This window comes from Pipistrellus hanaki, assembly GCF_964339955.1.
Source record: "Pipistrellus hanaki genome assembly, chromosome: 4".
Taxonomy (NCBI): domain Eukaryota; kingdom Metazoa; phylum Chordata; class Mammalia; order Chiroptera; family Vespertilionidae; genus Pipistrellus; species Pipistrellus hanaki.
The window spans coordinates 101616381-101641274 of NC_140506.1; the positions used below are offsets into that span (position 1 = coordinate 101616381).

Sequence of the window (24894 nt, forward strand, 5' to 3'; positions counted from 1 at the left end):
TAGAGGGAAACAGTATTTAACAACAAAATAATTTTTTTAATCCCAGAGAGAATGAAACATCCAATCATAATTGTGGGTACTTTGAGAGAAAGGAATAGTTTAAGCCAAGAAAATTACTATGTTGTTTCTCAATTCAATTTTGCATGAGCCACTTGAATTTTGGTACAATTGCATTCATTAATGCATGCTAAAATTGAACATTATCATAACCAGAGAGAGTTTCTCAAAGATAGATTATTTGTAGTAGAATGCTAAGTGCCAATCAAACAAGGAATCTGATACCACATGACAATGATGATGGTAATGATGATGATGATGATGATAATGATGAGAAGGAGAATAAGGATGAGGACAGAGCAATTATAGAGGAGATAAAGAAAGATTGGAGATTCAGGACAAGGAGGAGAAGGAAGTTTCTTGATTCCAAAAGTACTTACTACAACTTAGACTTCAACTTTCCTGTGAAATGGTAAGAACATCAAGCTTTTTTTTTTTTTTTTTAGGTAAAGATCCTGACATCCTTTTGGCATTTTCTTGGGAAAACCTCTTCCTTGAAAGAAAAATGGATGGATGGGGAGGGGAAGGAGAAGAGGAAATAGAAACAAATCTTGAACTTGCAAATCCTCCCTTCAAGATGAGGGAGGGTGAGAAAAAGGGTTGAATTTGGAGCTAGAAGATCTGGAGTCCATATGATCTGGGGAAAGTTAGTCCAGCTATCTGAGTCCATTTCCTTGTGGATAATACTGGGGGGTGTTGCTCATAATCATATCACCTAAGCTTACAGTAGTAAAGATGAAATGAGATAAAAATCATTCCAAACTATAAAGTATGGTTTAACAAATTGGCAAAAGAGTGTGATTATGGCTTATTTTGCAGATAGAGAGAACAACAACTCAATATTTTCTCTATTTTTTTTATTCCCCAAAGTCAAAAGGAAGCAAATTGGTGGAAGATAATGAAAGAAGAGATTAATGAAAATAACTAACATGTGTTAGCATATATTGTAGACACTAACTTCTTGGGCGGAATCTGGATAATTGTGGGCAATGGCTTTGACTGTATGTTCTGACAGTATTGGTCGTGTGGAAATAAATATTTAAATCTGTTTCAACAGTCTGCTGCTGCTGCACTCTCAGAAGGTCAGAGAATACTTCCCACACACACTAGTGGGAAGACTTGAGGATAAGACATAGTTGGCAATGACCATCTCCAGAATTGTTTGGTTATCTAGCAAGTCAAGTTCTTCATCAAACTTCCTGTTGGAACCAACTCTTGCACCCCCCCACAACCTTCTCTTACCCCCGCTCCACCCCCTGCCCTACAATCCAGTAATACTAGCATAGCTTTGCAGAACTATCCTGCCGGTGACTCTGTGTCTCTCTGGCTGTCACTCATGTTCGGAGCAGTAGGCTTTATTTCCTCCTTTGCTTTCCTACAATCTAGAAACCCCGCTGGTTACTTGGCACCTCAAGCATTTAACTATTTCACTTTGAGAGGCCCTTCTGCCCATTTTGCCAATGGCCCAGAGGAAAACAGGATTAACAATACCCCAGCCGCAACACTTGGAGAGACTCTCCCACCAATGGTTCTCTTCCTCCCCACAGAGCAATGGCATTTTCAACTCTTTCTTGTTGTATTTATAAACTTTGACCTCTCCTGCTTTAACAGCAGCTACCAGTTAGCTGGGTGGTCTAACCTGGTGTCCCGTCCACTGTGGAGCCAGTCCTGGCCAAGAAGATGAATTCACTGGGGTGGAGAATTCACCAAGGACTTCAGCCTACCATAAAACAGAGTCCTGTGTATTCTGTTGCTCAGAGAGAGGAAAGGAGGGCAAAAGATTAGTGGCGGTTGATACTCCCAGTCCCTCGTAAGAAAAACCAGTGCCAGCAAAATGGAAGCCAAGCTTCTCCCTTGTTGTTCTGGAAAACCATTCAATTCTAATTGGGAAAGAAATTCAACAGCTTGTGTAGCCGAGAAACACATTTTTTATTAACGAGATTGTCCCCTGCACTTTAAGAGAGCTGGCCTTCAAAAGCAGACTGCATTTGTTCTCCAAAGCTATTCATGTCTAATGAGAGAGGAAATTCACTTGTATGGCAGAAGCACATTTTTATGTACTGAGGGGAAAGAAAAGGCCTAAGCAGAACATTTGCTCTTAACAAAATTACTTTATCTAATGAATATCTTATTATGAATTTTAATGAAATAAAAACAATATAGAAAGTAAAGGGAATTACAAAAGTACTGTTGTCACACAGAAAACCTACAGGAATCAAGACGAGGGTAGAACAAGGCAGCACTAATAGCATGTAGATGTTGGACTTTGGTTTGTGAGAAACATGTCTGCTGAGGTAAAAACATTTTCAAGGGCATTATTCAGAAAATGCCTCTTAGACATGCTGTCTTCTCCTTCGCACAGTAATAAAACTCTACAGCCTATTTGATGTGGGGATTTCCTAATTAAAAGAGATTTCACAACACACTTCTCTGTTGAACCCTTATAACACTTTTTTTTTCCAAAAGAAGGTCACTGGCCTTGTTTTTCTTAGAAGTATTAAATACAAATAAGATGCAATCAAAGGAACCAGTGTCTGTCCTTTTAGGTTTTCTTCTCCAAATGGAAACGTTTATAAATATATTTAGGTGTGCAAGTTGACTACTGAAAGTGTAATGTCCCTGAAGTATTGATCGGCTTAATTTATTCACGTACGCTTCAAGCTGGTCAAAGCCCTGTTTTTTATTCCAGAAAAACAGACAGAGCTGTGATTGTGCCATCTGCTTGCATGAGGAATCTCTTAGCATCTCCCAACTGCACATTTCATAAATGCTAAGTACCAGATGGCTTTCACAATTAACAGAGAAAGGCTTTATAAAGGTTTTCAAAAACAAACTCTTTACAGTGTGAGCACTGGCTAGTTTGAGCAGGGGCTATGAATTTAAAATGCACACTTGAGTCAACTGCTTTGTCAACTGAACAAACTTCTTTTTTCTTAAGCCTTTTTCCTTCCTAATTAAGTACTGCTTCTGTGAATTGAGCACTTCAAACAATTTAGAGTAATCAGCCTGGCCTGCATGGCTCAGTGGCTGAGCACATACCTATGAAATAGGAGGTCACAGTTCATTCCTGGGTCAGGGCACATGCCAGGGTTGTGGGCTCTGGTCCCTAGTGTGAGACATGCAGAAGGCAGCTATTTGATGATTCTCTCTCATTATTGATGTTTCTATCTCTTTCTCTTTCTTTCTTCTGAAATCAATAACAATATATTTATATTGTTTATAAATTTATAAATATATTTATATTTATACTAGAGATCTGATGCATAAAATGCAAGTGTAGGCCTTCCCACCCTAGTCGGTGTGGTTCAGTGGATAGAGCATCAGCCTGACAACTCAAGGGTCTTTGGCTCGATTCCAGTCAAGGGCATCTACCTTGGTTGCGGGACACATCACCAATGGGGTGTGTGCAGGAGGTAGCTGATTGATGTTTCTCTCTCCTAGATGTTTCTAACTCTCCCTCTTCCTTCCTCTCTGTAAAAAATCAATAAAATGTATTAAAAACAAACAAACAAACAATCAAAACACCAGGCCTTCCTTCCCCTGGCTGCCAGCAGTGGCTTCCCTCTGCAACCCAGGATCCAGGCTTCCCTCTGGCCACTGGCAGGCACCCAGGACCGGGCTTCCCTCAAAGCCCTGGCTGCATCTGGAAAGTCATCCAGAAGGATGTCCGGTCTAATTAGCATGTTACCCTTTTATTATTATCTACATTATATAAGGCCAGGGGCTGTCATAACCTAAACAACCAGCTGGACGACCTGTCACAGGAAGTGCATGGAGCACCTCTTGGTCCCTCCCCCACAGCCCACAGGCTTCTCTCACAGCACGGCTGGCAGCTGGCAGGTGGGCAGGGCAGCAGGGGCTGGGTGGGGCAAGGCAGGTGCAGCAAGGTCATTAGCCTCTAGCCAGGGCGGGCCAGAAGCCTAAGGACTTCACTGGTGTTGAGGTGGCTGTAGATCAGGCTCAGAGAGAGGCCCAGAGAGAGGGGCAGGGCCTGATCCGCAGCTGCCATAGAGGCTGTGGATCAGACCCAGAGAGAGAGGCCTGGAGATAGGCCTGGAGACACTGACTGGCATAGAAACCAACCAATCAGAACCAAATCTGGGTAAACTGTGAAGGCAGAACCTAAGGTGGAGGCTGAGGAGGGGTTTTAAGGGCAACAGCTGTTTGGTGTAAGGTGTAAGAAAGTGGTTCAATTTTGTAATGACCAGTTTAGCAGTATAGTGCATATGGCTGGCTATCAGTCCAGATATAGGGATTATGTATTTTTGTCTGCCAGGAGCATCTCCTCCTGCTGAAAAAGGCTCTACCCCCCATTTAAGCAATCCTATCCTATAAAATCTATTTATACTAATAAAAGGGTAATATGCTAACTAGACCAGGTAGACTAGCCATCTTCCAGACATCTGACTTCCTTCCAGACAAAGCCATGGTGGTAGGGGCCGAGGCAGATCAGGCCAGCAGGGGAAGGCAATTGGGGGTGATCAGGCTGGCAGGGAAGGGCAGTTGGGGTGATCAGGTAAGCAGGGGAGGGTAGTTGGGGTGATCAGGCAGGCAGGCAGAGGTGCTTAGGTGCAATCAGGTAGGCAGGCAGATGAGCAGTTAGGAGCCAGTGGTCCCAGATTGAAAAAGGGATATCAGACTTCTGGTTTAGACCCAATCCCACAGGGCATTCAGATATTCCCCAAGGGATCCCCGATTGGAGAGGGTGCAGGCTGGGATGAGTGACACACACACACACACACACACACACACACACACACACACCGTGCATGAATTTCGTGCACCGGGTCTCTAGTACATATATAAAAGCCTAAGCAACCAGCTGACTGGCTGACTGGCTGATCAGCTGACCGGCTGGTAGATATGACATGCATTGACCACCAGGGGGAAGATGCTCAACACAGGAGTGGAAACCACAAGCACGGACACATGGAACAGACTAATGAGTCTCAGAGGGAAGGGGGAGGGAGAATGCGGGAAGAGATTAACCAAAGATCTTATATGTATACTAGAGGCCCAGTGCATCACTGGTGGGGTCCCTTGGCCTGGCTTATGGGGATTAGGCCAAAACCAGCTCTCTGACATCCCTTAAGGGGTCCTGGATTGCAAGAAGGCACAGGCCACGCTGAAGGACTCCACCTGTGCATGAAGCTATGCACCGGGTCTCTGGTATAGATACATACACTAATCATGGAACCTGAATTGTCTAAGTTCCGTAAGAACTGCTGGAGCAAAGATCACCTGGAAATCTGTATTAGCTACTTTTTTCAACATGGCAGTGCTGATCACAGGGTGGCATTTCAGGACCCTTTCCAGATGGTCCAATGCGGACAAAGGCAGCCAACTCTCTCCAGGACAGTAGGACAAGCATATGTGAGCGCCAAGCACTGTGTTGAAATAAAGCCAGAGCACAGCAATAGTGAAGAGCACAGGTTCTCGCCTAGGCAGTGTGGCTCAGTGGTTGAGTGTCATCCCATGCACCAAGAGGTCACCAGTTCAATTCCCAGTCAGGGCACATGCCCAGGTTATGGGCTAGAACCCCCCTGGGGGAGGGGAGGCATGCAGGAGGCAGCCAATTAATGTTCCTTTCTCATCAATGTTTCTATGTCTCTCTCCCTTCTTCTATCTTTAATATATATTAAAAGAACACAGGTTCTTGAGGCACAGACTGACAGACACTCAACCAGAAGTTGGGTTCCACCATTTACTTGGGCTAATTATTTCTCTCTGAGCCTCAGTTTCCTTGTCAGTAAAATGAGGAAAATACTTCTAAAATAACTTTCCAGTTATTACTGAGATGGTGTTATAAGTAATTACTGAATTAATATTTGTAAACTACTTATGTGGTGTATAGTGTGCAGTCAGTTCTCAGCAGGTGTACCATAGTATCAGCGGGGCAGTGGCCGAGGGGGAAGCAGAGAGGAGGGGGTGGCTGTACGGTGCAGAAAGGGAGAGGGCATTCACAGGTGCATAAGGTATATTTCCCTAAAGTTCTCTTCACTCTGCATTTTTCTTCTCAATAACAACTGGGACCTGCTTTTTGTTTGTCTGTTGTTTGTTTTGTCCCTTATCACGAAACAGTAAAAAGAATATGTTTTGTATTCACAGAGCTGTATTTCAGGCTGGGAACTGGTATTCGTTTTCTAGGGCCGCCCTAGCAAAACATCACAGCGGGGGGTTGGGGAGGGGGGACCACAGGCACCTGCTTCTCTCAGCTCAGGAGGCTGCCAGGCCGGGTCAGGGTCAGGAGAGTGGCTTCCTCCCAGGCCGCGGGGGAGACTCTCCAGGCCGCTCTCCTGCGTGTGAAAGGCCATCTGCTCCCTGGTCTCCACGTGGCCGCCCCTCTGTGCATGTCCGTGTCCAAATTCCCTCCTCCTACAGGACACCATCCTCCTCTTACAGGACATCACATGATGGTCCCTACAGATCTCATTTCAATGTATTCACCCACACAAAGACCGATCTGCACATATGGCCACATCCGAGGGCCTGAGGATTAAGACTTCAGCATGAGTCGGTGTATGGTGGGGACACATTCAGCCCACACAGCTTTCTATTTAGTGGCTATCAACTGTGTGTGTGGGGGGGGGGGGGTGAATGGGGAGAGGAGTGCGTCATTTGAAAGACCTTCATTTCCTTTTCTTATTCCCACCGCGAAAGTGTGTGCCTCAGAGTCTGCACAGACCTGTGCACAGTGGGCCTCCCCTCCTTCCCAGACTCATCCAATCACATGGTTTGGGAGCACCCGCTCCTTCGCAGCACTCCGTGTGATCAGCACCGGCCGGGGCCCAGGGAGAAAGGGATGGCCACAGAGACGCCTCGAGGGCGGCTGAACAGAGCCCCACTGTTACCTGAGTGAGAGGCACCTTCATCACGTCTACCTGCCAAAGCAAGGCCAGGCAGTCCTGATCCAAGGCAGGGCAGCTGAGGAGGGGGCTGGAACAGGCTGACCGAGCATGTGGAAAGGATAGGAGTGTGTGCGTGTGTGAGTGTGTGTGTGTGTGTGTGTGTGTGTGTGTGAGTGTGTGTGTGTGTGTGTGTGTGTGAGTGTGAGTGTGTGTGAGTGTGTGTATGTGTGTGTATGTGTATGTGTGTGAGTGTGTGTATGTGTGAGAGAGTGTGTGTATGTGTGTATGTGTATGTGTGTGAGTGTGTGTGTGAGTGTGTGTGTGTTAGTGTGTGTATGTGTGAGTGAGTGTGTGTATGTGTGTATGTGTATGTGTGTGAGTGAGTGTGTGTGTATGTATGTGTATGTGTGTGTGAGTGTGTGGAGGGGGAGGGCATTGGGATCTTCACAATCAATCCCCTACATCCTTCAGAACTTTAACATTTAACTTATTTTATATTTTATCAACTACAAGGCATCTGCTGCATTGCCAAGGAACCTTTTCTCCATTTCCGTCTTGACCATTGCCCTAGCTTAGGGGTGTCGAACTCAATCAGAGAAGGGGCCAAAATCTAAAATCCAGCCTAAATTGCGGGCCGAATGGTTTACTGAACAGTCATAAACTGACAATGTCATAAACTGACAGCGGAGTGCAGTGATGACAGCGCGGTGCAGGCCACATTGCAAGGCCTGGCGGGCTGGATTTGGCCCGCGGGCCTTGTGTTTGACACATGTGCCCTAGCTGCTAGCTGTGGAGTAATGTGTTGACATTTTATGTAAATGAGTCCTCAGTGAGAACTTCTGAGCCCTGGCCTCTGTTTATCTAAGCGGCTCTGTCTTTGTATCCCAGGGTCAATGAAGTCCTTCATTCCTCTATCCTAATTCTGAGTCTTTCACCGTCAGGGGGTTTATCAGTTTGGATTGTCTGAAGAACCACAGGGGGAAATGACACGAACATAGTATAGGTACATTGTTAAAGACTAACATCATATTCAAGAACATTCATATTTGAAATGTGAAAGCTATTTTAAGCTGGTTTATCATAGTGGTAGAAGTTTCTGTATTTATCATATACTGCTGCTTCTAATAACCGACATCTTGGACTTTTAAAGCTAAGATAACTGCAAGAGCAGCACCAAGTGTGTAAGTACCCCTCCTGTGCACACACTTGTGCCCACCCACGGGAATAACATGGGAAGGGCCTGGGAGTGGGCACCAGGCCTGATTGCTCACGGAGCTCTGCCTCCAGCGTGCCCTGTGACTTGGGGCAGTTCCTAAGCCTCTGGGCTTCACTTCATCTCACAATAGGGAGCTGGACTCCGGGAGCCTCAGGGCAGAAAGCCATGCACTGGATGTTAGTCTTTATACCAGAAGTTGGAACACTTCTCTAGCTCAAATATCGTCAAATTGGATAGACTGCTATTGCTGTTATCACTTTAAAATCATTTCCATTATCACTAAGACAATTTAATCAATACAGGCATAAATAAAGTAAAAAGAGCAGGAATCTTCCTGCTCCCTATTCCTGTTTCTAGGGATGGTGTACATATGAGGAGACAGAAGGAACCTAGGCAGATAGGGGTGGGGCCACGGGAAGGCAAAGTAACCCAAGAACCCAACTAGGCATTTGTTACTCTGGAGCCCTCCCATGGTCCCTCCCCAGCCCCACTTGTGCACCAGTGGGGTCCCTCAGCCTGGCCTGTGCCCTCTCACAGTCCAGGACCCTTGGGGCAGAGCTGGCTTTGGCCTGATCTGGCAAGCCAGGCTGAGGGAGCCCACTGTGCATGAATTCGTGCACCACGCCTCTGGTATGTTAATAACTTGTGAAAAATAAAACAATAAGTGTGGAGTTTAAGAATGATAGCTGTTTATAAGAAAGAACTGCATTTCAGAAACAAGGAGGGGCCTGCCCCAGCGAGGCCACAACCCACCATGTTTCATGTGTAACCACCTAAAGCTCCCTCCGGAAATGCCTGGTGGTGAGTGGGTTACCGTGGCCTCCAGGGGCCTGGGCAAGGCCAGGACAGCCCCAGAGAGGAGAGGGGGCACTTTTAGTAGTATTAGCAAACCTCAAAGGGCTCCTTGAAAATAATGTGAAGAGCACCCGCTATTACCTAGTTGAGCAGTGAGGATGGAATCATTCTGGTAAGAATTCAGTTTCCCAACTAGTGATCGGAGACAGTGCCTCATTGGGAACAGTTGCATCTTCCTCATCCCCAAGCCAGCTGCCAGCCGCCCATGACCTGGGCATGTCTGTGGGACTGCCTCTGTCAGGTCAGGACCGTCCAGTCACACCTGACAAAGGGAATAACCTCACACACACACCCTTCAGCAGCTCCCCTGGTGGTCCTCACTCTCCACGCCTCCTGCCCAGGCCTTCATGCTCCCCCTTGCCTCCCAAGGCCCCTTTGCTCTTGGGCTCTGGCCTGAGTGCCCTTCCCAAGGCAACCCCCGGCTCCGGAGAGCACAGTCTGGCAGCGAGCCTGCGGGGGGGGCCAGGAGGAAGGGCCAGTGTTGACCTGCCACCTCTCCAACCACCTTCTTAACAGGCCTCGAGTCTTGCTCCACTTTCCTACCTCTGTTCTTATCAGAGCCTTAACTGTGGTGGTAACAAATCACCTTCACATTTGCAGAAAAGAAACCACCTTTGGGAAAATGTGCTTAGTAGGAGTGACTGTTAATACTGTGCCACTGCTGGAATCTATATCTGTTTATTATCTCTATCCCTACACCTGCTTAGCATGGATTGTCCTCCCTCTTCCAGTTCCTCTGCGACATAACCAGTTAATTCCCACGGAGAGGTTAACCACTGGCAACCACTAGTTTCTTGCCTCCCTCTCTCCAGGTGTTCCCCCATCTTCCTGACCATAAGCCTCACTTGCGTATTCGCCGAGCATGGGTTACCCCAGCCCTGCCCCTGGAGAGCCTGCTCCAACAGCTCCCGAGTGGGACCCCGGTGGCTGATGTCAACGGGAGCCCCATGGGGTCTTTTGATCCAGGAAGTTGGGAAACACTACCCAGCCTGCCATGTGCCTCAATTCACACCACAAAGGTAACACATGAGCCAGTAATTGCAAACGCCACCCTGACTCCCACGGAATCTGAGCCTCTATCACTGTTACCAGCCCAGGCTGCAGCATCGAGATGTCTTCAGCACAATGAGAGAGCTGAGAAGAGACGGTGATTTGTTCTCAGAAAAGTTGAGTTCTCAACCTGGCCCTGACACTCAATAGTCAAAGCCTGGGCAAGCTGCTGTGCCTCAGTTTCCTCATCTGTACTCCCCCAATTGCTACCCATTATGACCTTCCTATTTAGACCACTCTTCCCTTCGACCCAGAATTTCTACTTCTAGGGCTTTTTTTCTAAGGAACCAGGGAGAGGTACAAGAATGTCTATCAGCCGAGACCGGTTTGGCTCAATGGATAGAGCGTCGGCTTGGGGACTGAAGGGTCCCGGGTTCGATTCCGGTCAAGGGCATGTACCTTGGTTGTGGGCATATCCCCAGTGGGGGGTGTGCAAGAGGCAGCTGATCGATGACTCTCATCAATGTTTCTGACTCTCTATCTCTCTCCCTTCCTCTCTGTACAAAATCAATAAAATATATTTAAAAAAAAAAAAAAAAAGAAGAATGTCTATCATACAATCCTATATAATAAAGGGCTAATATGCAAATTGTCCCCTCAATTGGGGGTTCAACTGGGAGTTTGACCATGGGATGGGGGCAGCTGGCCAACCGGCCATGGCCCCACTCCCCAGCCAGCCCAGCCCAATTGATCTGATTGGGGCGGGCTGGCTGGAACCCACCTGTGCATAAATCCATGCCCTGGGTCTCTAGTTATTTATAATGATGAATAGCTGGGCGCCATCTTAATGTCCATCATCAGGGGACAGTTAATCACTGATGTATCTAGACATGGAATGTAACGCAGCCTTAAAGTAGAAATGGAGATCAAGTTTAGTATGGAAATGCCCATGATATGTAAGGTAGTAAAAGCAGGTTACGACACAAAGTTTAAACTTTGATCGCAGTTTTTGGTTGTTTTTCTAAGTGTGTATGGTGTTTGTAGAGAAAATCTATAAAGTTGCATACCTAAATATTAGCAGTGGTGGGATTGTGGGTAACTTTTTCTTTTTCTCTATATCTCCCTGTAATTGCCAGTGTGTTTTTGCAGTAAGTTTATAATTATAGACAGGGAACAATGCTCCATCTGCGTGTAGAGCTGGTTCATGCAGCGGCCAGGTGTGTCCCCCCACCCCTACCCCACCCCCGGCCAGGAGCGGGTGTGACGGAGAGGGCTCTGCTTGAAGGCAATGCGAACAGGAGCCCACTCCCTCTTTCACTCCTTTGTAAATGTTTTGTCCCAAACAGGTTAGTTTCCCCGTGTTACGAGAAAAACACTAATTCCCCACCTGGAGCTCATTCCCGGGAGCTCTGGCTTCCCGGCTGGCCTGGAGGCCTCGCCCTCCGGCCCTGGCAGCTGGGGCTGCAGGGATTCAGGTGCTTCCAATGGGGAGGGGGCAGGTCCCAGCCAGCTTCCTGCTCTAAAAGCACGAGCATCCGCCTCCTGCCTGGCTGGTTTGGCGGTGCGGGGGCCATGGCGTGCTGGCAGAGAGGAGGTGGTGGGAGTCCCTCAGGCTGGCTCAGGCCGGGCTGGAGGTGAGTAGTGCCTGGGGCAGAGGGAGGGGACACGTGGCCTTGTGTGGTAAAGTCCATCCCTTAACTCTTTCCCCCCTATGGCACCTGCAGGTCACTGGCCCTCTTGTTATCCCTGGTGACTCTGGTGTGCTCAGCAGAGGTTGCACAGCTGGGGACTCGCGCCTTCTCAGGTACGCCGCCCGGGGGCAACGCCTCCCGCTCTGAGCAGGTGCAGCCCGGGCCAATGGCTGTGAAACACCCTTTCTACCCTGAGCCAGTCACTAGAATTTTCTGAGGCCTACCGATGGCTTCTTATAGAAACTGCTTGCAGACACTGCCCGCTGCCTCACACTTATGGCATCTGAAGAGCACAACCGCAGCCTGAGACCCTCCCCAGAGCAGCGTCCTCCAACACCGGCTCATGTTAAGGAAAACAGCAACCCAGAGCCCAATCAGAGCGGTTCCACCTGAAATGGGGTGTTTTAGAAACTTTCCCCGGAGCTGGAGGACACAGAGTAGCAGACTGTAGGCAGAACTTAACCTTAGACAGTGACCTTGAGTTTACACAGGCCTTTTTTAAAACTTCAAATTGAATCCATTAGACAAAACCTTTGCTCCCAGTTTCTCTCAGACGTGCAGTCCCTCCTTTCCACCTTGTCAGCATCACTGTCAGGGCCCAAGCCTGATTTCCCCACAGGTGTGGGCCCCGACCCGGTGCGTGCTCGCGGCCCCGACCCCGGAGTGTGTGCCCTCACCCAGGGTATCCCTGGGGTACCTAGTGCCTGGTACCACGTACTGGAGTGTGTCCTTCCCTCTGAGCTGTGCTCTCCTGCGGGCGGGTGGACAAGCTCTGCCTCTCCCAGCTGGCACCTCCCTTGATGCTTCTGTGGGAGTCATGCTTCTGTGGGAGTCATGCACCTGGAGTTCAGAGGCCCCAACACTCTCTTTGCTCTTCAGGTTCTGTCACCTGCCATGAAGACAGAATGACAGTGGAGTTTTCAAGCGACCATGGCCCCGAGAACTGGCATGCCTCTGTGCTGGGTTGGTAATGCATGTTCTTAGCTTCGTCTCACTCAGCAGAGCACCTGGGCTCCAGGCCAGCCCCATTTTTCACAAACTGGAGCAACACATCCAGTTCCCGTGATGCTGTGGGGGCACTTGCTTTGCATGGTGTTGCCAAGTGTGGGAGGCTTTTTCTCTTACCTCAGAACCTTGGGGAAGCTTTGGCTGTGGATCACAGCATCCCTCAGAGCGAAGGCCACACCACATAGTGGGGACAAAAGCAGTGAAGTAACTGAAATGCCTGAGGAATGGATCGGCAGTCTTGGCTCTGTGGCTTCGATTGCTTCTGTCACTGAATGTCCTTCTTGGCCACCCCTCTCTAACTTTCTCTGGCTTCCGTAGATCCCTTCGGTCTTGAAATGCTGAATTGCACTTACATCCTCAACCCAGAAAAGCACACCCTACGGGCCCCCTATGAGACCTGCACCAGCAGGGTGGTAAGTACCGGCTTTGAGGAGTGGTTTGGGAAGTATAGTCTAGTCATTACTGATACTTACCTGCTCGCTAAATGTATAGGCTGCGGACTAGCACAGTGTTTCTCAACCAGGGGGAACTTTGTTTTTCTTTTTCTTTTGTTTGTTTTTTGCTTTTGTTTATATGTAGGACATTTGATAATGCTCAGAGACATTCTTGGTGGTCAAAACTGGAGAGAAGGAAACCGGTACTGCATCTAGTAGATACCAGCCAGGGTGCTGCTAAACAGCCGCCATTGAATAGGGTGACCTCACCCCCAAAACACAGAATTCTCAGGCTGAGGTTGAGACACCCCAGAGTTGAGGTCTTGCGCTTGAGTCCTGACTCTGCCACTATCTGGCTGTGACCCTGGGCAAGTTAGCTAACCTTCCTAAGCCTCTGCTTGCCCGTTGGGAAATGGGGTTATGGTACTCTCTCCACACAGTATCTAAAAAGTGATGACCTAAAGCAGATTAGGAGTTGGAGCAGCACCTGGCCACAGCAAATACTCAGACACGTGCTATTCTGATCAGTTACCTCATGGGAAGTGGGAGGCATTGTGGTGCTGGCAAAGGGACCCTCTGTGCAACCAAAACAAGTGCTGGAGAGCGATAGGTTTCCCGTGTTGTCAGGCACCCGCGCTGCCCAGTGAAGGAAACGCAGCCCCTCTAGGCAGCTCTCAAGCTGGAGCATGAAGAGAGCCACTGGGGAATGGGAAGTACAGGCCTCCCTCCTTTCATTGGTGATGTAGACCCGGGGTGCGTCCAAAAACCTGCAGGACACTGATCTGACCCCACAGTGAAGAGCGAGCAATTAAAGTGGTCACTTCCCAACCTTAGGAAGCTTACAGCTGCATTCCTGTAGACAGGAGTATGCAAACCACAACTGTGGGTGCCATGTCCAGCCCATGGCATTCGTGTGTGTGTGTGTGTGTGTGTGTGTGTGATCTTCAAGCTAAGAATGGCTTTTATGTTTTTAACGAGTTTTTAAAAAGACATATCAGAAGTTATATATGGCCTACACAGTATAAAATATATACTAACATTTAACAGAAAAAGGTTGTCTCCCACTTCCTTAAGGCAGGGAAATGCTCAAAGATGGCTCTCCCAGCACCATGGCTGCTACACTGATGCTCAGTAAGTATTTGAATGACTTAGTAGAGGCCCCAAATCAGCCAGAACTCTGACTTACGGTAGACTGGCATAGGATAAGTATAAGCAGAAAATGAAAACTGAACTCCAGTCTGTGAAGTTCAGGAACTGTTCCCTGACGATGTATGTGTGCTTCTGGGCTCTCTTACGGGCTGGCTGTGGTCTCCTGGTGTAGGGGTGAGGGGCCTTCCAGAACCAGCAGTCCTGGTGACCACTCCAGGTCAGACGGCATTTTGGAATCTCCTTTCTCACGGAGGCCCCAACACTTCCTGTTCTTATGAGACCGCTTGCACACAGCTTGGCCAGCACCAGATGACCATCCGGCTCACAGACAACAGGGCTGCTGCTGGAGGACACGAGGCTTTCATGTATCAGGTCAGCTGTCCGGCCGTGCGGGCCGGAGGGGCCCAGGAGCACCCAGGATCCACCCTGTGCTCGAAGGAGGGCATGTCTGTGAGTAGAGAGGCAGGCTTCCCCGCAGCCCAGGGAGGGGAGGGTGTGTCTGGACAGAGTCAGGCTTGGGAATAAGGTCAGAATTGCGATCCTGTATCCACTACTTACTGGCTCTGTGGCTTTGAGTTAATATTTTAAACAAACCAACTCTTTGTTTCCAAGCCCCGAAGTGGGAGAAAATAACACTTCCTTATGGGGTTTCTCTAAAAATACACTGAGAGGGTGTACACAGACTTGGCACACCATGCCTGGCAATAGGAAGCTACCATCACATTTATACTTTCTTGAAAAGCTGCCTACCTACCATGTGCCAGGCCCTGCGCCAGAGGATAGGATCCAGTAGATGAGCCAAACAGCCCAATCACACGCTCATGGATTTCATAGTCTAACATAGCTAATTTCGACAACAGGAAGATCAGAGAAATACCAGTACTTTATTACAACAATAATGGAACGGCATGGCTGGACATAACCCTAGGTCCCTACAGGCTAGTATAGCTGTGCCTAGAGAACGTGGTCTGAACTTGCAGCTGAAAGGGAGTTCAGATCCTCCGATTGCCGTCCAGTACCAGGAGCTCTGGAGGCGAGATGGTGTCTCAGGGTGCAGCTGGGTCTGTCTGGTCCTGCTTGTCCTCAGGCCCCACGCCCAGGCCTCGGGGGAGCCACACAGAGCTGGTTGGGCCTTCTGCCTTCTGCGGGCAGCAGGATTCGGGAACTCTCCTTACATCCCACGTTTGTTCCCTTCCAGTTTACCTTTCATGGTGTTCCTGGCTTGGCTGATGAAAATATGGTATGAAAATAACTTTAATATACAGACATAAGTAGCCTTTTTTCTATATTAAAGATAACATAACTTCAATCCTGATTAAAATGTTAGATGATAAGCTTGGAGGGTAGGGGAGGTCCGCCCTCTGAGGGAAATGTTGGCTTTAGGATCTCCAGGAGCAGATGGGATGGAGCATTGAGGTTGGTTACGGCGCAGAAGCCCACACTCTGACCCTTCTGGAGGCCCTAGCGCAGGGATACAACATCCTAATTGACGACTACAAGATGACCATGCAAGTGCCGTTCAATGCTACCGGAGTGACCCACTACACGGTGGGTGTGAGTCTCTCTGTGCCCCACCCAGGCACAGGCTACTCTTTTCAAACCCAAGCCTGACCTCAGCCAAGTCCTCAAAGTAATTGAGAACACACCTCACTCACGGGCTTCTCGGTGCTTTCTGTGGGCTGCGCTGCGCCACGTGTTGAAGACTCGGTGGTGAACAGATGGCCCTTACTTCACCAGTTCTCCCTCTTCCCCCTGGCCTGCATCGGCTGTGGAGTACGGAGCGAGAGAACCGAGGTCTCCCACGAGCTAGGTTCTGTTGCTGTTATCGTTCTCCCATCCTGTGCCTTGCAGTAGGGACCGGTGCTCTTGAGCCGACAGAAGAGACTCGGTGTTAAATGAGCTAATGTGTCAAAGTGCTCAAACACCGGCATTTTAGCAGGAACAGATCTGCACTAGAAGGTTATTCAGTCTTGCAAGCATTCTCTCTGGATGATGATACCAAAAAATAGTCATAAAATAGAGCAGCTTTTGCTGGGACCCAGAAAGGATCAGCTACAGGGCACCTCGATAGACAACCCTCGCTTGCCAAGTATGAAAAGCACGAAATTTTAAAACGAGTCCCTGACAGAACAATCATTGGACAAAATGCCTGAATTCTACGTAGGCCAAAACAGTGCCCCGTGCTTGAGTATGTGCTTGCCTTGACCACTCTCCCAGTGTTGTTTAGAAATTGAATTGTAGTGAGGTCTCTGACGATGTTGTCCCCTCTCCCCAGCAAGGTCACAGTCATCTCTACATGGTGCCTCTGAAGCTCATCCATAGAATTTTTGGACAAAAGATCATTTTAGCAGCACAAGTGACTTGCTTATCAGGTAAGATCCAGGCACAGGCAGCTCCAGGCTGGAAGACATTGTTCTGGGGCTTCCTCAGAGCTGACCACAGACACCTTCCGGTCATGCCTTCCAGGCCCTGTGACCTGCAATGCCACGCACATGACTCTTGCCATCCCAGATTTCCCTGGGAAGTTAAGATCCGTGAGCTTTGGAAACAGAGACATCGCAGTGAGCCAGCTGCATCGGCACGGCATCGGGACGGAGGCAGCAGGGGGCCTGAGGCTGCACTTCAGCAAAGCTCTTCTCCAAACGAAAGTACGTTGCCTTGCCAACCACTGAGTGTGGGAACCTGACTGAAACATAGTCTCACCAGTAACCTGACCTGCTGATGACTTGCCTGTACGTTACAACAGCCAGTGTGGCAGCCCAGAGTCTGGGAGCCTCATCTGATTACTTTGCATAAGTGAACTCCCCAGTAACTGAAATTTACTTGCAAACATTGAGCCTTTTGAACCTCCACAATGGCAGTGTTCCTCAATGTTTCTCAGCACATTGAATAGTACAAACTCTGCCCAGTTTCTAATGATGAGTGACTCAGGCCCTCTTAACCCAGGGCAGCCTGAGCCAAACGGAGGGTCCCACACTGCCAGCCTGAGCCAGTCCCTCCCGGGCCACAGCCAGGGACACAGGGGTCTTTGTGCTCTGCGGAGCCCTCTTCTCCAGCTGCTGGCAGGGCCCTAGGTTCTCTGTAGCATTTGACCTGCTAACTCATCATCAGTGTCCAGTACAAAGAGCACGCAGTGCTGGGCACTTGGGGGCATGGATTAAAGCAATAAATACCCTGTGGAGGGACGAATCCTGACACAGTGACAGGGTCTCTCCTTCTGGCTTAAAGGGAAACCAAATAGGTCTGGGGTGTGCGCTGCAGGACTCCTACCACCCCCCCCCCCCCACACACACACACACACACACACTGCACCGGGCCCACTGGGTGGTCTCTGATGCTGACACTCTTCTTGCATTTCAGTCCTCAGAACAGTGCCTGCCCTACCAGTTCTACTTACCGTCACTCAAGCTGACTTTTTCCTTCCTCCGGGAGACAGCGTCCATGGTGGTTCACCCTGAGTGTCTCTGTGAGCCGCCAGTCCTTACAGGTAAAGACCTTTGAGCAGTGGTCTGCACATTCTGTTCTCCTCAGCCTCCCTATGCCCGCGGGAGAGCAGGCATGGTTTACACTGCACTGCTCACGCCCAGGAAACAAAAGCTGCCAGGCCAGAGGCCCAGACCAGCTGCTGGGGTAGGGCTGCAAGAGGGTGGCCCAGGAGGGTGCTTCGCCTCAGAAGCCTGAGCCTGTGGCCCAACCTGGAACTAAAGAGATTAGCGAAGGTGAAAAGACTTTTCCTGAACTTCTGCTGTTACACCCCCCCACACACACATACCTTGTCAGGCCAAGCCAGAGAGGGACGATGGGCGCCTCCCCAGCCGTCCTGGGTGTGTGTCTGACAGAGGGACATAGGACACCAGGCACTGCACTTCAAGTCACAAATAATTTGACTGAGTCACGCCAGCCCCTCCTCGGGGTTTTCTGTAGATTCTCCCCCACATGGTGCTTCCTTCCTTGTCTCCTGCTCCCTCTTCTTTGCATAAACTCTGTTCAGACAAAGCAGCTCCACCATCGCCCGGGACCTCAGGGTCTCCCCTTGTAACTCAAGCCACTTACCAAGGTACTTTTATTTTGAATCTCAGAGGACGTTTATTGAAGCTGGGGCCAGAAAAGCAAGTGAGGCCTAAGGCAACAGGAGAGGGACTCGGTGGGGGCATGAGACTGGACTGGGCTGTTCCGGCTCACTAGAAAGTCAGAGAAAAGGGGGCCTTGGGGACGGGTTGGGGGTTGGGGGATAGGGTAGAGGGGAGGGAGGTTGCCCAGATGAAGTACAGTTGCCCTGGCTGCAAGTCTCCTGGGATCCTAGAGCTTAGGAGATGTGGGAAGAGGAGGGGGAGGGGAGGAGGAGAGGGACGGCACGGGCCTTGTGCTCCTGGGAGGGAGAGGGCAGGCACTGGTCTTCCTTCTGAGGAGTTTTAAAGGCGGGGCATTTAGAGGAGGCTCTCAGTAGCATATTCATGTACCAAAAAGGTATTTTTTTTCTCTCTCTTTTTTAAATTTAATAAAATTTTATTGTTCAGATTATTACAATTGTTTCTTCTTCCCCTCCACCCCACATAGCTCCCCTCCACCTGGTTCCCACCCCACCCCCTGCCCTTATCTCCCCCCTACTGTCCTCATCCATAGGTGTATGATTTTTGTCCAGTCTCTTCCCGCACCTCCCATGCCCCTTCCCCCCTGAAAATTATCAATCCACTCCCATTCGATGCCCCTGATTCTCTTATATTCACCAGTTTATTCTGTTCCTTATATTTTTAACTCACGACTTTTAGATTCATTTGTTGATATGTATTTGTTGTTCATAATTCCTATCTTTACTTTTTTCTTCTTTCTCTTCTTAAAGAATACCTTTCAGCATTTCATATAATACTGGTTTGGTGGTGATGAACACCTTTAGCTTTTTCTGATCTGTGAAGCTTTTTATCTGACCTTCTATTCCGAATGATAACTTTGCTGGGTAGAGTAATCTTGGTTGTAGGTTCTTGCTATTCATCACTTTGAATATTTCTTGCCACTCCCATCTGGCCTGCATAGTTTCTGTTGAGAAATCAGTTGACAATCCTATGGGTGCTCCCTTGTAGGTAACTGTTTTTCCCTTGCTGCTTTTAATATTCTGTCTTTTGCCCTTGGCATTTTAATTATGATGTGTCTTGATGTGATCCTCTTTGGATTCCTTTTGTTTTTGGTTCTGTGCAGTCCCTGAACTTGTAAGTCTATTTCTTTCACCAGGTGGGGGAAGTTTTCAGTCATTATTTCTTCAAATAGGTTTTCCGTATCTTGCTCTCTCTCTTCTTCTGGCACCCCCATAATTCTGATGACACTTGAAGTTGTCCCAGAGGCTTCTTACACTATCTTCAACTTTTTGAATTTTTTTCTTTTTGCTTATCTGGTTGATTGTTCTTTGCTTCTTTGTATTTCAAATCTTTGACTGGATTCTTGCATTCCTCTAGTCTGCTGTTGGGTTTCTGTATATTTATTTCAGTCAGTGTATGTTTAATTTCTAGTTGGTCCTTTTTCATATACTCGAGTGTCTCATTGAATTTATTGGCCTTTTCTAGGAAATTCTTGAAAACCCTTATAACCATAGTTTTGACCTCTATGTCTAATCGTTTGTTCTACATTTCTTTTGTTTGTGATCTGTTTCCTTGTCTTCTCATTTCTGCTGTTTCCCTGAGTTGGTAGGGTAGCTTTGTGTGCTGGGTGTCCTATATGGTTCAATGGATCAGCCTCCCAGTTACCTGAGGTGGGCACTCTTGGTGCACCCCTTTGTGGACTGTGTATACAGCCTTGTTGTAGTTAAGTCTTGATTGTTGTTAGTGTCACTGGGAGGAATTGACCTCCAGGCCAATTGGCTGAGAGGAACCGCTGTGTCTATAACAGAAGAATTGCTGTGCTGGAGACATGATTATGGGGCAGGACTTGTTCCAGTAGGGCTTTGGTACTCACTGAGTCTGCCTCTTGAATGTGTCCCATATGAGAGTAGTTGAAATTTGATTTCATCTCACATCAACCACTAGATACACTAGTTTCTGGATCTCCAGTGGGATGTAGGCCAGCTACTGTCTGAGACTACCCCACAGGAGCTTCAGCGAGAACTACAGTTTTCTCCTCTTTGCTTGGGGTTTGGAGGTTTTGGAACTGACTGACTGAAACTGCAGTCTGTTTGGCAACAGCACAGGCCATTTATATGCAAAAGCCTCAGTGTGGAGCTTGGGTGTGTTTGTAGACTGTGCAGGGTAGGGTCTCAGGACATCACTAGGCTAGAGTGTATCAATCAGCAATAGCTGCCAATCCATCTTCTCTGCCTTTTCAGGTCCCCACGTGTCCCGTGCTCCAGCGCAGTAAACAATGATTGCTGGGCGCACCTCTGCAAAATAGTCACCCTCACTTTCCAACCTGATGGCAGACAGTCCAGCTTCTCCCTGTAGGAGTTTGGGTCCCCTGCGTCTCCCCAGAAACTGGATTTCAGAGTAATCGAGAGCTTGTCTCCCTTTGGGTTGAAAAAGCAGTGCTCTCAGTCACCAGCCACCAGCCCGATTCGCGTGCCTCTGGACCTCAGCTTTTCAGTGCTTGTGCTCCTTTCTCTTTCCTTCTAGTTGTAGAACTCCCACTCAGCCAGCTTTCCCGTGGTTCTGAGTGATAGTTGTCTTTAGTTGTAGTTTTGAAATTGTTGTACAAGGCAGCAATTTAGGTGTTTACCTTTGCCACCATCTTGGTTTCTCCTCAATTTTTTTTTCCCTCTTAACTTCATCTGTCCTAGGGTGTGGTTGGCGAATGGTACTAATTGGATTTCTGCTGTCTGTCTCCTTAAGTATCTTACCCCAAAGACTTAGACACATGGGGGTGCCGCCTGGTGAAACCAGGGGAGTCCTCCCTCAGAGTGCAGGCAGAAGGATGGCACTGCTGGCAGACGCCTGCTCCCCCTTCCCCAGCATCTCATGCCACTCTGACAGCAGGCGAGCTGTGCACTCAGGACGGGTTCATGGATGTCCAAGTCCACAGTCACCAGCTGAGCCCCGCTCTCAACTTGGCCACCCTCAGAGTGGGGGACTCCTCCTGCTGGCCCCGCCTCACCGCAGCGCCCCGGGGGCTGGCGAGGTTTCGCATTCCTCTGAATGGATGTGGGACCACCCATCGGGTCAGTGTGGACAGCGGGCTGAGGCCGGCCTGGGAGCACGGTGAGCACCCCCTGACCTTCTCTCACTCTCAGTTCGAGGGCGGCAAGGTCATCTACGAGAATGAGATACGCGCGCTCCGGGCCGGGCTTCCTCCACGCGCCGTTTCCAGAGCTGGGGAGCTCAGGTGGGACAGGGGGCTCGGGTGGGACCGGGTGGCTCGGGTGGGACGGGGGTGGGCGGTGTTTCGGGTGGGCCTGGCTGTGTCTGGTGCTCAGGCTCCAGCCTAATGCCCAGCAGCTGTTAACTGACTCCCACCCACTGCACCCTCAGGGTGACCGTGAGGTGCCACTACCGCGCAGGGGCCGTGCTCACCAACGCCAGCGTCCAGGGCCCGCCCGCTGCGGGGCGCTTGGTGCGGCCGGGCCCGCTGGCCTTCCTCCTGCAGGCCTTCCCAGGTGAGCCCTGCAGCGCCGCCCCCGGCCCTCAGCCCCCAGCCCCCAGCCCCCACCCCAGCCGGCCTGGGCTGAGAGCTGCTCCCTTCCAGACGGGTCCTACCTGCGCCCGTTCGCGGACAGGGACTACCCGGTGCCGCGGCGCCTCCGCCAGCCCATCTTCCTGGAGGTGAGCGTGGTCAACAGGACTGACCCCAACATCCAGCTGGTCCTGGGCGACTGCTGGGCCACGCCCGCCACCGACCCCGCCGCCCGGCCCCACTGGACGGTGGTCAAGGACGGGTAGGTCCCTCCCCGCGAGCCCTCCAGTGCACCGGGGGGCACCCAGCTCCTCGCTCTGGGGCCCCGTCGCCAAGCGCTGACCTTTGTCCTTGGGCTCGGTGACCACCCTGCCCGCCCCGAGTCTAGAAGGGGGGCTCACAGAGGCCTGGCCCCGGGCTCGCTCCCCGGGGAGAAGGCCGCCCTCCAGTTCCATCCTGAGCCCAGCCTCGTCCTGCATGCTGTGAACCTTCATCCCAACCTGGTGGGTCCCTGGGCAGCAGCCCTGCTCGCCAGGAGCCCCAGTGCTGCTCAGCGCAGGATGCGGGGACACCTGTCTGCCTCTGGGCCTCACACCTGCTCTGGAGTGAGGCTGCCCGGCGCGGACTCTGCCTGTGGGTCTGCCCCCGCAAGCCCACACCTCCTTTTCTGGGAGCTGTTGCCTCTGCCCCTAGGCTCCTGGCCTCTAGGTACCGCCCTGCTGGCCACGCAGAGCTGTGCTCCTCCAACCCAGAAGCCTGTCCAATGTCTCTTCTCTGGGAAGTCAGCTGACCCGGCTCCCTGACCCTTCAGACTCTTCTCTCCTTAGCACTTACACCCAACACACCGTGTGTTGTTGTTTTCAGACTTTGAGAATGTTTTTATTGATTTTTACAGAGAGGAAGGGGACAGAGAAACATTGATGTGAGGGAAAAACATCAACAGGTTGCCTCTGGTACACAATCTGACTGGGGATTGAACCCACAACCTGGGCATGTGCCCTGACTGGGAATCCAGCCCACACACAGCCTTTTGGTGTAGGGGACAGTGTCCCAGCGAGCTCAGCCTCCGGCCAGCACACACCCACTTTTTATAGCTCTCACTCTGCTAGCACCTAAGGACTTCTCCAACGTTTGTGTCACTGACAAATACATTCCTCGGACATGCTCACAGTAGTCAGAATCCAGCCAGTGTCATCTGAAGACACACATATGAATCTTGTAGCGCTTGTTGTGTTTAGCTGGCAAACATATAAATATTTAAATTGTATTAATACAATTGAAATAGCAGGAGAAAACCAGCACATGCTGCTTAGGATTCATGGGTATGGTTGGAGAGGCCAAGTCAGAAGGAGGTGCGGTGGAACGTACAGCAATGGTCCTGACGGTGCCCCGGGAGGCGGAACCTGGGCAAACGTGGAGTTGCCCGGGTGAAGGCTGACGTCCTCCCTGGCACATGCCTCCTAGCTGTGAATACACCCTGGACACGCACAGAACCACCTTCCATCCCATTGGCTCCTCTGTGGCTTACCCTGCCCACTACCGGAGGTTCGAGGTGAAGACCTTTGCCTTCGTGTCAGCTGCTGGAGTGCTGGCCAGCCTGGTGAGTCATTAACGGCCGAGGGCGGGGCTGCGGGGCCCTGGCTTACCTCGCCGCCGCCTCCTTCTGCCGCTGTCCCAGGTCCACTTCCACTGCAGCGCCTCCCTCTGCAACCTGCGCTCCCCCCACTCCATGCCGTGCTCCGGGGCCTGCCCTGCGTCACCGAGGAGCAGGCGAGGTAACATTGCAACCCTCGTTACTGTGAAGTTACTCAGAACAAGCTTCATTTCAACACGTAAGGACGAGGCCTCATTCTTCACCCACTCAGAGTCCAGGCAGCCTTGGCCCAGCAGGCCTTCCTGTTTGAGTCTGACATGGGCAGGCTCTTGTCCCTGTGGACAAGTCTGAGCGTTTACAGGGTGACCAAAAGGTCTTTCTTCTCCAGACTCGGTGGATTCAGATGTAAAGTTCTTGAGGGGCCCACCCTGTCCTTAGGGAGATGCATGCCCTGTCCTGCCGAGGCCGGCTCCCTGCCCAGCAGAGCGGGAGCCACGGTCTGCCCTGCGAGGCCGCTCATGCGCACTAGTTCAGAGCTCAAGCCCTGTTACCTGTCTGCAGCCTCGGGGACCACTGAGGAAGAGGAAACAACAATAAGTCTGCCGGGACCCATCCTCCTGTTGTCAGAGGGCTCCACGGGCAGAGGTATGGACCTGGAGCCCAGGGCCCTCCCTGGCTGCCAGGGCGAGGCTGTATGTGACATTCCAGTAAGCAAATAGAATGCATGCTCGCCTCTGAACAAGAGAGGACAGTCTCCTCCCAGGGATGGCTTCTGCTCCCCCAACCTCCTTTAGCACAGCGGGGTCATATAGTCTCCCTACAGCTCCAAGCTGCTTTGTAAACTGTATCTTATCTGTGCAGAAACCCACCTCACTGCTAATAGCTAAGTGGATTCCCATTTAGATTACCTCCAGCTTGGTCACTCGTGCCACATCAGAAGCCTCTTAGTTCTGTGCCTGCTATACAAGAACTCCAGGATGCTTCTAGAAATAGGACTAATGGGTCAGAAGGCTTGTTCCTTGATCCTGCCAACCCCCAACTTATTAATATCTTATATCCTCGCCCCAGATGTCTTAATTTTAGGCCTAGAATTTGAAATTAAGCTGTCTTCATCCCTAACTAATATCGTGGGAGAACTGTCAGTCCAGGATGTTGTGTTGGGCAACAGGCCGGGACTGTAAGGTCCTTTTCAGCCATCTGACCTTCGGGAACAACCTGAGTGCGGAGAGGAGGCATTGGCTCAGGGATTAAAGCTGTGCCCTGTTGCAAGCTTCCCGAAGGAATCCTCTGAGGGTTAATTTCCCTCCCTCTCTGGGAGCCCTCACATGTAAAGCTTCAACTTCAACTTACGCTTAAGACTCACGTCTGCTTCTCTTCCAGACTCAGTAGACACTGCAGGACACGGAGATGCTGGATATGTTGCTTTCAAAGCCACGGCCATTGTAGTTGTCTCCGCAGGCATGCT

At 50.2% G+C, this 24894-nt stretch overlaps 2 protein-coding genes across 2 annotated transcripts in view; one reads left to right on the forward strand and one right to left on the reverse strand.

Annotated features, from left to right (window-relative positions):
• Positions 1-17668, reverse strand: part of ANKS4B (ankyrin repeat and sterile alpha motif domain containing 4B) — a 43246-nt gene extending 25578 nt beyond the window's left edge. Inside the window, exon 1 of the mRNA XM_084882758.1 lies at positions 17646-17668. The gene's annotated coding sequence lies outside the window, so the exon portion shown is untranslated. The remainder of the gene's footprint in view (positions 1-17645) is intronic.
• ZP2 (zona pellucida glycoprotein 2) lies at positions 249-24056 on the forward strand (the record flags this gene model as incomplete). Its single annotated transcript, XM_084882149.1, is given in 13 exon segments — positions 249-469; positions 11691-11770; positions 12984-13078; positions 14543-14698; positions 15207-15488; positions 15632-15796; positions 16524-16626; positions 16628-16896; positions 17609-17735; positions 21058-21547; positions 21694-21818; positions 21908-22097; positions 23300-24056. Coding segments are annotated over 13 exon segments (2451 nt in total). The 3' UTR covers positions 23448-24056.
• Between the last annotated feature and the right edge of the window lie 838 nt (positions 24057-24894).